Source organism: Propithecus coquereli, unplaced genomic scaffold (genome assembly GCF_000956105.1).
Source record: "Propithecus coquereli isolate 6110/MARCELLA unplaced genomic scaffold, Pcoq_1.0 Scaffold62, whole genome shotgun sequence".
Classification (NCBI taxonomy): Eukaryota; Metazoa; Chordata; class Mammalia; order Primates; family Indriidae; genus Propithecus; species Propithecus coquereli.
In genome coordinates, this window is record NW_012152174.1 from 423,291 (window position 1) to 441,204 (window position 17,914).

The 17,914-nt window shown below is 36.8% G+C and overlaps 1 protein-coding gene across 1 annotated transcript in view; it reads left to right on the top strand.

Moving 5' to 3' along the window:
• Positions 1-17,914, top strand: part of CAMK4 (calcium/calmodulin-dependent protein kinase IV) — a 257,674-nt gene that overhangs the window by 212,572 nt on the left and 27,188 nt on the right. The window contains 2 exon segments of the mRNA XM_012659519.1: positions 7,180-7,270; positions 9,998-10,072. Of these exon segments, the coding sequence (XP_012514973.1) occupies positions 7,180-7,270; positions 9,998-10,072 (166 nt within the window).

Sequence of the window (17,914 nt, forward strand, 5' to 3'; positions counted from 1 at the left end):
TAATAAGTCATGAACTTATTGTTTTTTTAATTAATAATTTTTTTTAATTTCTCAGTTTTAACTATTAATACAGTAAATAATGTTAGATATAATTCGCATAAACAAAAACGTTTTGGGGCCCTTAGTAGCTTTTTTTAAATATAAAGGGTTCCTGAGACTAAAAAGTTTGAGAACTTGTGCTCTAAAAGAGTGCTGCTGTTTCTAATGGTTGTATCTCCTTGAAGATCATACTCTGTTTTCTTTCTTCCTGGCTTTCTGACTTGAGATAATGTAAAGGTTAGAAATAGTGGTTGAAGGTGGATCTAAAAAAAAATTAAGTGGTGACTCTTGCCATTTTGTCAGTCAAATACATTTAAATGCCTCCCCTTATGTATGTGTATGATCATAACTTTTGATAATCTTTCTGCACCAAGTAATTGATAGTAAATTATCCTAGCATGCCTTTTTAAAAGCCAAGATTATGACCTTTAGCATTTCATTGCTTTGTTTTGTTTTCAAGTTTCTTCCTCTAGTATAGCACATTCTAATTCTATTTTTTCTCTGAAACCTTCCTTCTTTTTACCAATCTAGCCCTCCTTTATGGAGTGTCAAATGATATTTTCTTTTGTTGTTGTTGCTTTTTAATTTGCACTTAGAAAACAGCTACCATTTCTGTTCAAGAAAGTCAGAAAAGCATATAGTGAGAATCTTTGTATAATCAGTACATTGAGTTTTAACCTAAAATTTACTAGGTCATTTCATTTGTTATTGTTATTGTGTTGCTATTTTTAGTACCATTTTCTTCCCAAAGCAATGGCATTTCTACATTGGGTAAGATTAGGAGGAAAAATCAATATTTTCTATTGGTCCCAAACTATGCAAACTTTCGGTATGTTCCAAAGCTACTATATGAGATATTGTATCTTGGCCTTCGAACTCATCATAAATCAAGATGATACAGTATCTTCCTCGTTGGGGGTATAGCATGTTTTCCCTGAGTGCCATTCATGGCCAAGCATGGTCCTCTATCATTCTCTCATTTCTCCTCCCACTCTCATTACCTTCCCTTTCCATTACTCTCCCCTTGTCTCCTTCATTCTTACTTTCCTCTAATCTCTTCCCCTTAATCAATCAGGTAATAAGTGCATCTCCTTGAAAATCATGTAATAGGCAAGGGTATGGGCTCTACTTCCAAATGCTTGTGTCCAAATTCCAACTACAGTGTCTGGTTGTGACATTGCACAAATCTCTTAGCCACTTTGTGCCTCAGTTTCCTCATTTACAAAACAAATATTAGATGAATTACCTCACAGAGGTATTGTGAAGATTAAACGAACTAACAAGTATAAGGTATTTATAGTAGAGCTTGGAATATAGTAAGTGCTTAGAACATGTAAAGATACTGTCTATAGATGATTACTACCTACTGCAATGAGTGAGCTAGACCTGGTGAGACATGAGCACATGTCTCATATTTTTTCTCACTGTTCTGGGAAATCCACTCTGTGAATCCATTCTTCCCCTTCATGAATAAAATTTCAAGCCATTTCCACAATTTTTTCAATCAGTCTTGGATAAGGAAAAGACCAGAATTTTAGACTCACATCCCATTTTAAACTTCTACCCTCCCCCAACTTGGACCTTAGACATCTATAACTCATAAATACGGGGAGCTAGGGATGCTCATTAGTTTCTTCTCTTTTTCTTGCTCTTTTCTAACCCCTGGATGCTGTTTGTGCTCCTTACAAGGCTGGGATGTGAGGGTCATGGTGGGAGGGAAGAGGAGGTGGAAGGTAAAGAAAGGTCCTACCTGGCTGGTACAGTTGTGGTCTGGCATTGGTGATCTCTGGGGTTGGCAGGTTACAAATGTCTGTTGGTCTTTCCCTTTTAAGACATAGACATTTATGGCTTCTTCACAGACGCTTCCACTGCAGGTCTGTTCTCTTACCCCAGTGCCAAGGAATCGTGGCTCCTTGGCTGCCTGCTATCACTACCTGCACGTCCTGCTTCCTGTGATGCTGAGGTGGCATCACCTGGCAGGAAACACTCCCACAGAAGGCCTCTGCAAGATGATTCATGTCTAATTCCCTCCTGCAGAGTCCATATTGGGCCCATGAGTAATGTGCATCCTTGTCCAGCTATTATTTGAGGGTAGCTGAATCTCCCTGAGGCCCTCTCTCACTCACCTGTGCCCACTGTCCTCTCATCTTTCAGTTTTTCATGAGTGAGCCAGTTATCAGTCCCTGTTTCCCCAAATCACTAAGTGATCTTGAAGCCACATTTATCATAATCCCATCACACAATTAAAAGAAAAAACCTCATTTGCACTCTTTTTATGCTGTAAAAAGTGGCAGAAGGGAAGAGAGTAGATAAATGTGCTCAAAGAGAATTTACAGCAAAAGGGAAGGCTAGGAGACCAACCTCAGTAAACATTCAATTTAAGAAGCAGAATCAGAAAAAAATTCATCTATTTATTCATACACTTGACAAATGTATATCGGGCATCTACTGAGTGCCAAGGCTGCTTTTAAATTCTAAAGCAAAAATCAGACTGCAGAGTGTTTTGTTTGGCCTCTACAAGGTTTAACATTTTTCAACTTAGTTGCCAACATTTAAAATTTGGAATATTTCACATCAAAAAAATCTGAAATTCTATCTTGCCTTGAAAAATCCGAAGAGCTAACAACATGGGGTCTGCATCCCCACCTTTTCATATTGCTTATGTTTTCTAGTGCATATATCTATTTATGTTGAATCCCCATGATTTAAATTATCTGTATCTCAAATTGACAATATCTTGATAGGTGTCTCTGTAATTAGATATTTCATTATTACTTCTTCTATGTTATAAAATGTTATAAAATGTCTTTGCACATTTTTCCCATGACCACACAATTTTGTGGAGCATTTTTTTTCTCTTAATTTCGTTTTCTCCTCTAAGTGCAGTGATCTTGAAGTGATGAGATTAGTGCTTGATGAGATTAGAGGTGTGTATTTCATTTAAAATCCAGTTTGAAAATAAAGGGAAGCATGCCTACTCATTAATATTCAGTTCTTAAACTGTTCTTTTTATGTCTTGAGATGCTCTAAGACAGCAGTTTCCAAAGTCTAATCCAGTTTAGGGAACCCTAGAGGGTCCCTGAGACACTACAGAGGGTCTATAATGTCAAAACTATTTCATCATAATATGAAGGAATTTTTCTTTACTCATGAAAGTAATTTTCCAGAGGCTACATGATGTGTGATTTTATAATAGACTGAATACAGAAGCAGATATGAGAATCTAGCTGTCTTTTTTTAACCAGAAATTAATGAAATTTGTAAAACTATGAAAAATGGCACTCTAATCTCTAATTTTTTTTGTTTTAGAAAGTATACTTTTATTTTAAAATGTTATATATGTTAATAAGTCATGAACTTATTGTTTTTTTAATTAATAATTTTTTTTAATTTCTCAGTTTTAACTATTAATACAGTAAATAATGTTAGATATAATTCGCATAAACAAAAACGTTTTGGGGCCCTTAGTAGCTTTTTTTAAATATAAAGGGTTCCTGAGACTAAAAAGTTTGAGAACTTGTGCTCTAAAAGAGTGCTGCTGTTTCTAATGGTTGTATCTCCTTGAAGATCATACTCTGTTTTCTTTCTTCCTGGCTTTCTGACTTGAGATAATGTAAAGGTTAGAAATAGTGGTTGAAGGTGGATCTAAAAAAAAATTAAGTGGTGACTCTTGCCATTTTGTCAGTCAAATACATTTAAATGCCTCCCCTTATGTATGTGTATGATCATAACTTTTGATAATCTTTCTGCACCAAGTAATTGATAGTAAATTATCCTAGCATGCCTTTTTAAAAGCCAAGATTATGACCTTTAGCATTTCATTGCTTTGTTTTGTTTTCAAGTTTCTTCCTCTAGTATAGCACATTCTAATTCTATTTTTTCTCTGAAACCTTCCTTCTTTTTACCAATCTAGCCCTCCTTTATGGAGTGTCAAATGATATTTTCTTTTGTTGTTGTTGCTTTTTAATTTGCACTTAGAAAACAGCTACCATTTCTGTTCAAGAAAGTCAGAAAAGCATATAGTGAGAATCTTTGTATAATCAGTACATTGAGTTTTAACCTAAAATTTACTAGGTCATTTCATTTGTTATTGTTATTGTGTTGCTATTTTTAGTACCATTTTCTTCCCAAAGCAATGGCATTTCTACATTGGGTAAGATTAGGAGGAAAAATCAATATTTTCTATTGGTCCCAAACTATGCAAACTTTCGGTATGTTCCAAAGCTACTATATGAGATATTGTATCTTGGCCTTCGAACTCATCATAAATCAAGATGATACAGTATCTTCCTCGTTGGGGGTATAGCATGTTTTCCCTGAGTGCCATTCATGGCCAAGCATGGTCCTCTATCATTCTCTCATTTCTCCTCCCACTCTCATTACCTTCCCTTTCCATTACTCTCCCCTTGTCTCCTTCATTCTTACTTTCCTCTAATCTCTTCCCCTTAATCAATCAGGTAATAAGTGCATCTCCTTGAAAATCATGTAATAGGCAAGGGTATGGGCTCTACTTCCAAATGCTTGTGTCCAAATTCCAACTACAGTGTCTGGTTGTGACATTGCACAAATCTCTTAGCCACTTTGTGCCTCAGTTTCCTCATTTACAAAACAAATATTAGATGAATTACCTCACAGAGGTATTGTGAAGATTAAACGAACTAACAAGTATAAGGTATTTATAGTAGAGCTTGGAATATAGTAAGTGCTTAGAACATGTAAAGATACTGTCTATAGATGATTACTACCTACTGCAATGAGTGAGCTAGACCTGGTGAGACATGAGCACATGTCTCATATTTTTTCTCACTGTTCTGGGAAATCCACTCTGTGAATCCATTCTTCCCCTTCATGAATAAAATTTCAAGCCATTTCCACAATTTTTTCAATCAGTCTTGGATAAGGAAAAGACCAGAATTTTAGACTCACATCCCATTTTAAACTTCTACCCTCCCCCAACTTGGACCTTAGACATCTATAACTCATAAATACGGGGAGCTAGGGATGCTCATTAGTTTCTTCTCTTTTTCTTGCTCTTTTCTAACCCCTGGATGCTGTTTGTGCTCCTTACAAGGCTGGGATGTGAGGGTCATGGTGGGAGGGAAGAGGAGGTGGAAGGTAAAGAAAGGTCCTACCTGGCTGGTACAGTTGTGGTCTGGCATTGGTGATCTCTGGGGTTGGCAGGTTACAAATGTCTGTTGGTCTTTCCCTTTTAAGACATAGACATTTATGGCTTCTTCACAGACGCTTCCACTGCAGGTCTGTTCTCTTACCCCAGTGCCAAGGAATCGTGGCTCCTTGGCTGCCTGCTATCACTACCTGCACGTCCTGCTTCCTGTGATGCTGAGGTGGCATCACCCGGCAGGAAACACTCCCACAGAAGGCCTCTGCAAGATGATTCATGTCTAATTCCCTCCTGCAGAGTCCATATTGGGCCCATGAGTAATGTGCATCCTTGTCCAGCTATTATTTGAGGGTAGCTGAATCTCCCTGAGGCCCTCTCTCACTCACCTGTGCCCACTGTCCTCTCATCTTTCAGTTTTTCATGAGTGAGCCAGTTATCAGTCCCTGTTTCCCCAAATCACTAAGTGATCTTGAAGCCACATTTCCCTAGCCCCCTTTTGTGGCTTGAATATAAAGAAAGGACTTCCTGCCCTCTCCATGACGAAGGAAAGGAGAAAGACTGTAGCACACTGACAACGTTTTCCCTTAACCCAAAAGAAACATGGGCAAAGGATATGAACAGGCAATTCGTAGAAGAGGAAAACTGAAAGACCAAGAAGCATGTGAAGAGAACATCTACTATACTTGTAAAGAGAGAAAGACAATTAAACCAAACTTAAGACACAATCTTTGCACTGCAGCTCAGCAAAAGTTAAAACTATAGATTTACCAGAGATTTTAGCATGTACACATGCACTGTTTGCATGAGTGAAAACTGATGGAGGCTTTTAGGAGAGTGATTTTGCAGGACGCATTAAAGTAAGAGCTCTATATACCTTTTGACCCCACCACTGGACTTGCTTCTAGGTATCTGTCCTAGAGAAATACCAGCAGAAACACACAAATATGCAAGTGCTAGAATGTTTCTTACTGTATTACTTGTAATTTTTTAAAAATTGAAAGCAACTGGAATGTCCATTAAAAAGAAATAATGAAATTAATTATAATACACCAAAAAAATGGTGCAAGAGTTAAATAGAATAAGCTGAAGTGATATGAAGGAAAGATTTTGAAGGCATATTAAGTGAAAAAAAGACATTAAATGAGAAAACTGTGTAAAAATTCATATTAATAATATGTTTAAGTAAAAAAATAGAGAAAACCGGGGATACTGCCTTGTATACATATATTCATGTTTGCAAATGCATAGAAAAAAATTCAAACTAACATTTTGGGAAAACAGTTTAAAACTGATGAGAGATTATTTTTGAAGTGGAGGCTGGAACTGGGAGAAGGCAGGTCAGGTAGGACTTTAGCATTTACAATGAGAATATGTTGTATGTGTAATTACGCATAATTTTACAAAATAATTTAAAATACAAAAACATGAGTGGAGTTGCTAGAGGTGATCTTTAAGGTTCATCTCAAGTACAACTATATTAACAATTGTATCTACTAATTCTCAGAAGAGCCTATGAGAGCATTCATCATCATCAAAGAATATTTATCTTATTAAGGATAGTTCTGTATAATAACTACTTATATCTAAATGTCTGTTCAAATAATAATTATGAAGTCTTCGCTATGGTTGTGAGTTTCTAAGACCACACATACAATTATGCTTTTCAGATAATAAACCAGACAAATTTCAATACGGAGCACCTTGACTTGATTATGATAATTAGCCAATTCCAGTTGATATGGTAATAATGCATAAAAAGAACTATAACTAACATTCTCTTAGGAGTAAATGTTTCATTCTGGGAATTGATTCCATACAATTTAAATTTCATCACATTTAGGTAACTATAAGGTATTCTTTAATGTATAGTTTAAAACATATTTTCCTTTATGGCATTGATTTTTAAATCATATGTGTGTTCTTGAATCACATAACTTATAGTTCTTAAAGATTAAGTATAGATGTTAGAACCATAAATAGAATTACACAAATGTTACTTCATTATTTTTCTTATTTAGTACCTACATGAAAATGGAATTGTCCATCGTGATCTCAAACCAGAGAACCTTCTCTATGCAACTCCAGCCCCAGATGCACCACTCAAAATCGGTGAGAACATTTCCTGATGTTTCATAATCCCTTTTCCCAGAGCAGAAGAAATTTATTCTGTGGAATTTTTAAACATTGCTCTATCCAGTTTTGCCTACATTCAATATCTTTGAATATCTGACATCTATAAAGGAATATGCACTGTTTAGAAAGTTTGTGCTCTTTTCTAGAATGTTAATCTGGACATTAGTGCCTAGAAGTTGGTGCTCCATTGCTGGGCACACAAAGGAATCACAACTCTTAGACATGGCAAGGACCTCAGGAGATGACCTTGTATTTTGTAGATAAATTTATAGTAAAGAAAATGACAGAAAACCTAACATTTGTTTTGGGGATAGTAACATTTATTCCACAAATTATTTGGAGCTTAATTTTAGATAATCAAGAACTTTCACATAAAATACTTAGTACCTGTTAGTGAATCTAGGCTCCGAGTCACTTGTTTATATGAACAGAGATAAATTAAGATCTGTATTTCCTAAAATGCACTCCACAGAATGCTCATTCCTTAGCAGCGTGAATAAGAGTCAATAACTAACTCTGTCTTTGGGGAGGTGAGAATGATTTGCAGGGGTACTATGGTTGGTCAAGTAAGTTAAAAAATGCCAATTTAAACAAAGTTAAACAAGATTTTTGTTTCTGTAGGACTCCCCAGAACCCTAATAATGCTAATGCGTAGACTGACATGTTATATAGTGCACTATGAGGCTTTTCCTACACCTATTTGACTCTGGAAACCTATCTTTGTTTCTCCAGTATGCATTTTGAAGAACTACAATACAAAGATGAACTTTGAGAAATTCTGATCTACTCAAAGAAATCTTTAAATTGGCATCTTAGAAAAAATATATTAAATATTGCTTTCCATGTGTCTTCCAAAGCAAATTTTCATTTACAAAAAAAAATATATAAAACTTATTTTTGATGAATTCTTCTTAGTAGAATCTGTATTAAATCCTCTGAAGGGCATTGCTTTTCTGGTGCTGTCCTTTATCGTGCTAATCTGACAAGTTCACTGCATTTACAAGTGTTAACACCTTTGAAAATTAAATTGTTCATATCAGGGGAGACCTCAGACATAATGTGCTTTATGAATCCAAGAACTCAAAGAAAAAACCCTGAAAGCCCTGCTGGGCAGCCAGCTTGCTCTCATAGTCACTCCTGTACGGCAGTGGACAGCAGGCAGTTTCCATTTCCTTTGACATCGCTTTCAAAGAGTTGATCCTTAAGCAATGTCTTTAAACGGATGGATAGATACTAATTTAGGCAGGAGAGCCTTTCTTTCAGAAGGGCTTCCTGCTGCTTTCACTGATAAGAATCAGGCACCTGTGTGAAAATGTGGGTTTATCTTTGAAGTCTAAAATGGAATCCATTCTGCACCTGCTTCTCTTGAAGAATGGCCTTGACCGGTTTCCTGATGTTTCCTGAATAAGAGAGATGTAGCCCAGCAAATAGACCATGATGGTAGCAATTTTTGGTGATATTTTACCTAGGTAATATTCTGAGACATAAATAAAAGGATTAGTGTTCATATGAGAGTAAATTCTTATAAGTCAAATACATGAAGAACTGACATTATTTATTTTCAAGCAGAATAAACCTTTTGATATTTTTATTTATTCTCATGACATTTATGAAAATATAATTTTTATCTCTCTCAATGAAATAAAGGTTCTGAATTATAGTGCTAATTCTGTATTGTCCCTTAAAGCTACTGTTACATAAATTTCAAAATTAATAGCATTAGACAAAATATAAATATTACTTTTAAAAAAAGCATATTTGCTAAAGGCTGGGAATTATAGAGAAGAGTAAAATTAAATATAGATTTACTCGTAAATGTATTTGGGAGTCACATTTTTCCTCCAATTTATTTATTTATTTTTATTTTTTGAGACAGAGTCTCACTCTGTTGCCTGGGCTAGAGTGCTGTGGCATCAGCCTAGCTCACAGCAGCCTCAAATTCCTGGGCTCAAGCAATCCTCCTGCCTCAGCCTCCTGAGTAGCTGGGACTACAGGCATGCACCACCATGCCTGGCTAATTTTTTCTATATATTTTTTAGTTGTCCAGCTAATTTTCTTTCTATTTTTAGTAGAGACGGGGGTCTCGCTCTTGCTCAGACTGGTCTCAAACTCCTAACCTTGAGCTATCCACCCGCCTCAGCCTCCCAGAGTGCTAGGATTACAGGAGTGAGCCACCACACCTGGCCTATTTTTCTCCAATTTAAAGAAACATTTGAGTCTGGGTGTCCGTGGCTAACACCTGTGATCCCAGCACCTTGGGAGGCTGAATGGGGAAGATTCCTTGAGGCCAGGGGCAAAATATCTGGGCCCTGTCTGTACAAAAAATTTTAAAAACATAATCCAGGTGTGGTGGTTCATGCTTGTAGTCCTAGCTACTGGGAAGGCTGAGCCAGGAGGATAAATTGAGCCCAGAAGTTTGAGGTTTCAGTGAGTTACGGTGATGCCACTGCACTACAGCCAGAGCAACAGAGCGAGACCCTGCCTCAAAAAAATAAAAATAAAATAAAATAAAGAAACACTTTAATTAATTTTGTTTTAGCTTCCTCAGGTAATTCATCACACCCACATCTACCCCACCTTCAAATACAAAAGCAAACAAACAAATAAATAAATTAGTTTTAGTTTGGAATAGCAAGCATTCTGTCATCTTATAAAAGCTGAGAAAAGACTTGCTTCATTAAATTCTTTTTCTTGTGTTGTTAGCTGATTTTGGACTCTCTAAAATTGTGGAACATCAAGTGCTCATGAAGACAGTATGTGGAACCCCAGGGTACTGCGGTAAGCTCTTTAATACTAATGTTTTACTATTACTGTTATTTGATGTCAATTTTTATTTTACAATCTGATTTTATAAAATTCCTAATTTCTCTGTTTATAAGAGCTTTAAAATTTGGTGTGTCTCTCTATGAGGACAGCATATATAAATGATACTCAGACTACCTCTTGCTTTGTTGGAAGGGTTCAGCAATGTTGGCTTTAGGGCACATTGTTAGAATGCTTTTGGGGTCAGAGCTGCTCTTACATAGACTCAGGACTAGACAAACAATTACCAAGGAAGAGGTCAAGAAAAATGTCAGAGTTTATAGTTGGAATTAAAGCCATGAGCCCTTTGTCACTTTTCTTATTTGCTTTTCCTTGGGAGGAGAATGTATGCCATTAATTCAGATGGCACATAGGGCAACAGTGAGAATGAGGTAGTCCCTAGTTCTCGTACATGGCACTGGCCTTGCCTCACTTAGACAAGGACCTCAGATGAGATTTCCCCACCAGAGTTTGCCCAGTCCCCGCAGATGGACTAGGCTGAGATCCTCACATTCTCTCGCCTCATCTCCCAGAACGGGCTGAAGGTATCCCTGTCTCTCCAGATCACAATCGAGGGACAGAACAAGTGCTTTTGATCCACGCTAGCATGAAATCCACTCTTTTTTTCCTTCATAGCTGAATTAATCTGGCAACAACCTAAAAGCCAATAAAGTTTGCAAAGATTATCAATAATTCCTAAAATTTTTGTGATTAATGAATACATCACAAATCAATTAAACTTGATTACAAAGAAAAGAGATCAGATTTCAAGTTATTGGTAACAAGATTAGTCATCTTTTTCCTTTAGAATCGGAATCTTTTTACACAAACCTTCTTTTTCTCACTAACTTCTTCAGTGAGCATTTATTAATCACCTCCTGTATATTCAGGCCAGTGCATGGCACAAGGGAGATGAATTTCCTGCCATTAAACCCACCCCTGGGGCTCACAAACCACAGAACAGACATGGAAATCAAAAAAGTATAGCACCTTAAGAATTACTGGGTTATGTGTACGGAAAAGCTATTATGGAAACATAGGAAAGGGTGGTGTTTGTAGTTATCTGCCTTATTCTTCTATAGCATTTATATTTGGGGTCACCCATCTCAGAAATCAACAAAGAAGAACTGTGTATCTAACTCATTTTAACAACTTTTGAATTCATAAAAGTCAGATTGGAGAAGTGCAAGAAAATATTTATTGAAGCAAATGTGTCATTAAATTTACAGAATTTTAGTGCTGGAAGGAACTTTAAAGTTAATTCATTAACATTCCCATTTTACTAAGGTTCAGAGAGTTTAAATGACTTCTCCAAGATTCCACATCTAGTTGTTAGTGGCTCAGGAATGAGAATCCAGGTATCTAAGGGCCTAAAAATATATAGAATTTCCCCTTAAAAAAATCAATATAGATAAATCCTTCATAGAAATATTTATTAATTAATCGTCTTATTTTAAAATGTCTTCTGTTTTAATTTTTTAAACCTCAAAAGTATTACTTGGTCATTGTAAGAAGTAAAAATCCAAATATGTGTAATCAATATTAACAGCCCAACATGCATCCTTCCACACCTTTCTCTATGTGTCCATGTTCATATATGCATTTTATAATATTGCTTTTAATGAGTTAGCTTCCCTGGTAAATTTAAAACATTACTTTCTTGCAGCTTAATTTTTCATAAATTCAATAACTTTATTTTCATAAATTCAATAGAGAAATGAGTCTGCCTTTCTATTAAATCTTTACATTATGCCAGGTGTTCTTGTTCCGGATCTTAAGCCCCTTGAGGCCAAGAGTAGTTTATCAGGAGTAAATGCAGAAAACACAAAATATTATAACTGTGGTTTAGACTAGATGGAAGTTTATTTCTCTCCCATTAGAAGTCTAGAGATGGGCAGTCCTGGTGGGCTCCACAGCCGTGACTCTGCAGGGCTGTTGGATCTCAGCATCAGGGACCCAGGTTTCCTTCTCCTTATTGCTCTGCTATCCCTTAGGATGCTTCCTCATAGTCCAAAACAGCTGCCTGAAATCAGTCATTATATCTACATTGTATACAGCAGGAAGAAACAGCTTTTAAAAGGTGTACCTTTTCACAGTTATACAGACTTGCTGAAGCCCCACATGTCACTTCCACTTATACCTTATTGGACATACTTAGTCGCAGCCTCTGCCAGAGAAGCTGGCAAAGTCTCCTTTGGTTGAACATATTGCTGTCCCAAATGCATTCAGGGTCCTGTTACTAAGCGTCTTAGTCCATTCGGGCTGCTATAACAAAATACCTTAGACTGGGTAACTTAAGAAACAACAGAAAGGTATTGCTTACAGTCTGGAGGCTGGGAAGTTCAAGGTCAAGGTGCAGGCAGATTCCGTGTCTGGTAGGAGTCTTCTTTCTGGTTCATATAGTGGAAGGTGTCAGGGTTTCTCTGGGACCTATTTTGTAAGGGCACTAATCCCATTCATGAGGGCTCCACCCTCATGACCTACTCACCCCAAAGGTCCCACTTCCTAAAACCATCACCTTGGGGGTTTAGATTTCAACATATGAATTTGGGGGAGGGCACAAACATTCAGACCGTAGCATTAAGAATGGAAGTTGGATTTAACAATTCACCATCTCTACCACAGACTTAGGAAGTAAGATTTCTATGTCTAGAAAAAAAAATGTGTGAAAGTCATTTCACTATAGCATGTTCCCTATAGGCATCCTCTTGTTTTATTTCACTTTTCTATTTTTTATTTTCTTTAGAACAGATCATTGACAACCTACCCACGGCCTTTCCCTCCTAATGGTGCCATATGTACTTTTTATTTCTCTAATTCACATGTCCTTACTTGTCCTCCTTCTGTATTTCTTTCATGCCTCTAGGTCTCCAAGACTGTGGGAGGTGGGTGGGCTAACCCTGAATTCAGTACTATGTGCCAAACAATTTATCTTCACTAATTATGACCGGTTGATAGAAGGATTGAAAAGGGAATTAAGAAAAGAATTATAGAACAAATTAAGGATTTCCCACCAGAAGAAAGCTGATGGGCAATTTAATAATCATTATCTAATACCAAACACTAAGTATTCCTGGGAGGTGGACAGGTGGGAACAATTTGCTGAGAATTGAGCAGCCCTGGAATGGGAGGGTAAGGAAGAGCGTACAGTGCCAATCTCTCACAGTCCCTTCTGTGACTAAGAGACAGCAGCATCCTCACATCAAGGACTACAACAACAGCGATGAGAGCAGTTCTTTCTTACAGCACTGTGAATGATGATTCAATCATTGATAAAACCAACATTGAATGTCTAATAGACGCCACGTTGGGCACTGAGGTTACAGGGTGAACACAGTATGGTCTTGTTCTTCAAGCATTTCATGGGCTATAAAAGAAAGGCAGATTCAGACTTGATTTTGTAGGTGATAAAGATCCAACAAAGGTTTTTAATCAGGGCAATATTTTAAAATCAAGTCTGTATTTTATAAATATCTTGATAATATTATGACACATTATGACAGATGGATTTGAGGGGGGGAAAGAGATAGAAATAAAACAGACAAATTAGAAAACTATTGTAAATGCTCTTTCCTACCCCTCTAATATCAGAAATATACACACATTCCTTAAATGACTTCTCAGTGAATAATATATTCCATCTACCTCTATAATATAATAAATTCAATCGTTTACTTTTTAAAAATGTAATAGGATTATAAAATACAATTTTAGTCTCTTGTCTTTGCCATAAACAGGCCCTCCCTCGCCTTTTTTTTTTTTTTTCACAAATAATGCCACTTTATAATGAAGGCTTATTTTCTGTTTATTATTTTTTTCTGCAGATATCCGTATCACCCTAGAGGCTCTGTAATAGGGAAAGAGGGAATTGAGAGGTTGAAAGTGATGGAGATAATACTCCTACTCTGTTATAGGTAGTGGCTTACCAGGAAGGAGTAATTTGCCATGTTGTAAGAAAAAGAGGTAAAAGTAGCAAGGAAGCTGGAGGTCAGGGTGGACTCTGCTTACCTCAGAGGACTACTCTGGGGATTGAGAAGAAAAATAAATTGCTTTGTGGATTCTGAAGTGCTAAACATACACGTGGAATTACTATTACATAGACCGGGGCAGGCTTGGAAGTCAAAAATGAGTAAGTTCAATGTATTTATATATAGAAGCAAGGTTCAAATTGTATATAAATATATACGTATATTCATACACACTCTTGACCCAGAGGAAATACACTGAAATATTACCTCATAATGGAAGTAGAGGAGGGGAAGGATTTTAAGAATATGCCTGTGCCTAGTAACACAGGAAACACTGGAAAACCTAAGTTTGGGGGAAAAGAAGTCGCAATAACATCACAGGAAATGGATCGCCTAAACCAGAGGCAAGATCCAGGGTTTTGAATTAAACGAAATTTTAATATAATAATGAATATTTGTATTTATCTGTCATAAAACATTAGGACATTTACAGATGAGGCTTAAACCTGCTTTGAGGATCACCCTCGATTCTAGCCCTTTGTCCCTGCAGCTCATATAGGGACTGTTATCAGTTCGATATGCATTTTTCTGAGAATAGTACATGGAGAGGAAACTGTCCATTTATAGAAAGAGCTGGAAATGAGATCCAAATGTAAGACTGGTGAGAATCATAATGATGCTGTAGAAAACATGACTTTACACGACTATTTTGTATTCTTTTATGGTAGAGCCAGGTGTGGCCAAAAGAGAAGACAGGTGAAAGGCTAAGGAAAAAAACACGTTTGTTACACTCACGGGTCCTATAGATTACAAGCATGGCAGGCCACACAGGGCCACATGGGAAGGACATCAGGGTGGTCAGGTGGCAGGAGACAGGAGGAAGGGAAGGTTTAGGCCACTGTTTTTATTGGGATTTCCTTGGGTAGGGCAAGGTAGCACAGGTGAACAGTTTAGGCTTGACTAGTTTGAATAATTTTGGTGGGTTGCCTGGCACCTGGCCCCAGGATAATTAAAGCAGATGAATATTACCTCAGGGTATATGGACCAGGTTGGATAAATGGCTCTGGATTGTTTAATTTGTATATCAAAGTAATGCCCTTTGTTATCTTTAAGAATTAACTAACCCCAGGAGGGGCATAATCTCTGTAGCTAGAAAGGGTTTTTTAAGATGTCAAAAACATCATAATGTAAAGAAAAACTTTAAATATCAATAGTACAGAGACTTTGCATTTAACTTGAAAAGGTGTCTGAGACCCATATAATTGACAGAGAGGAGGTATGAGCTTGTTTCATCGCTTGCTGTAAGAGCTATTATTTCCAAGGTCCATTATCCTTACATGCACTGTGTCTAGTTTCTACTTTTAATGGAAAACTTTTCAAATTACATATTTTGAGAGAGTGGGTGTTTATGTTATACCATCTGTCACTTCTCAGGAAATAAAAAAAAAAGGAAAATCCAACCATTCTGTCCTTTTCATAGAACCTTTGCCCCAGGATACTAATAACAGGGTTCTCCTATAAGTGAACTGCGAAAAAAAAAAAAAAAAGAATCACAGATGCTTCCTGTTTCAGCAAATACTCATTATTTCCTGGGAAGTGAGCCCAGTCAAAACCAAATTCTAGGCCAGAAAATTAAAATTTGTGGTCCAGATAAATGGAATCAATAACTAGTGCTCTAAAATAATTCATGAAAAGTTCAGCATTGAAGAGATTCACAACATCTTGTCATTGGGAAAAGAAGAAGGTCTGAAAAGACAAAAAAAGAAAAAAAAAAAGAAAAGGAAAGACCCATTGGGCTATGGCTCCAAATGAATGTGCTACAGTGTAACTATACAATATTCAATGCCAAAATGTCTTAACTGGTCTAGATATTTAAGCCTTGAAATCTGCAGATGTTTCCAACCCATCCATGCCAATACAAAAGAAGTACAAGGTGTTAGAGGAAAAAAGAAGCCGATATGGTAATAGGCTAGGTAAAAGAATATCACTGTCTAATACCAATTATCTAATTTATTCATAAGCTTATATATGTTCTTACTTAGTATTTGTACTTGTCTGTTTATTCAAATTCTATTTTCAGAGTGTAGAAGCTGTTAAGAATTTATTTTCTCTTGGCATTTGGCAAGGTCTCATTATTTTCTGAGACAGTCCTATTGGCATAACTCAGATGAAATAGTAATACATAAAAATGTCCTGTGTGCTAAGCCCCTGAGTGTAACAATGTTTTGCTATTTGCAGGCTTTAACAATGCGAATATATATTGGGCTTCTGTTTAAACCAAGATGATGGCCAATTATTAACAGCTGAGCTCCCATTGCATGCAAAAATCTCTGTACTTAAGAGTCTACAAGTGCCTATTTCTACAAATTTCCAGGAGTTTCCATATACAGAGGAATACATATATTCCATTGACAACCCAAGATAATTGACTGAGGCAAAGATCTCAATCAGGTGAGGCTATTAAGCCAAAGTTTGAGGTCACCGGTGAAAAACACAAGCCACAGATGCATCTGTGACTGTTTTTTCCAGAGAGGGATTTGAGAACTTCAGTATTTAAGAGGCTAGAGCATGCAGAAAGAAATAGAAGGAAAGAGGTAGGAAGTGAGACAAATTATTGCATTTCGTGAGGCCCAGGAAATCTACACTTTACATAAGATAAGGTGAACATTAGAAGAGAAAAAGGGAGTGAAGGAAGAATTAATTTTTTAGATGTCCCTGAGTAGGTAGAAGAATGATTGATCCTGTCTCTATACTGCACCTGGGAAGATAAGCTTGGAATGAACATTATTGGTATACAATCAAACAGACTTTAGTTTTAAGAGCCAGACTTAGCCTGTGGATCCAAAGTTGCAATGTGCATGTCCTTGTTTATGGGAGGCCAGCAAAGAATTTCCTTAGGAATGATCTGTAGGGATAATCCTTGTAGATGTCTAAGGCCTTGTACCTTTCCATAGAGAATCTGGCTAAGGCATAATGTTAGTAATAGCTATTCATTTGGAAGGGGAAAGGGTGCTGCATGACTCAGCCTTCAGTCCTGGCCTTTCCTTTTGCATAAGTCCTGAGATTTTCATTTTCCTTTACACCATATATACAGACTATGGCTGATTCAGTCTTGAAAACTGACAGTGCTTGATAACCAATGAATTCTGCCATAATTATGAGTAATTCTAGATGGCGGTGGTGTAATAAAAAGATGGTTAAATATGCAGCATTAACTATTGACATGTGAAGTGCATGATGAAAGTGTGGGATGACAGGTAAAAGAGAGATTACCCCACCTTCCAGCCCTGAAAAATATCCCAGAATGATATCTCCTAAAGGATCAGCAAATAGTGATGGGCTAATAAAAGTCAATGTCACTAATCAGATGTTCAATACTAAAATCACACAGATATTGCCCATCTACACTAAGGTATGTCAGGTATTTTTCTCGATGTACCTTCACCACAGAGTGTAAGGGTGACTAGAGGGAAGGGTTGGCCCTATTTTGGGCCTGTTCACCTATTGCTCACAAGCCTAGACTGCTGGTGGTTGTTGCTATTCATGTTTTCACACTGTCCTAGGCTTGGGAGTCAAACGGCTAGATCCTACTCCAGTCTTCACCTTGGGTTGGTTAGCGAAAGCTTCTAAATCTCCATCTCCTCAACTATACAATGGGAATAATAACAACATTTATTTTGTAGGACTTTTATAAGGAATAAATAAGATAATTTACGTAAAGTTCTTAGCACAGTACCTGGTACCTAGAACATGCAATAAATGCTAGGCATTATAAAAGTAATTATAATAATTATCAGTATCATGATCATCATTTTTATTTTTACTATTAAAATGCATCAGTTCCTTTGAT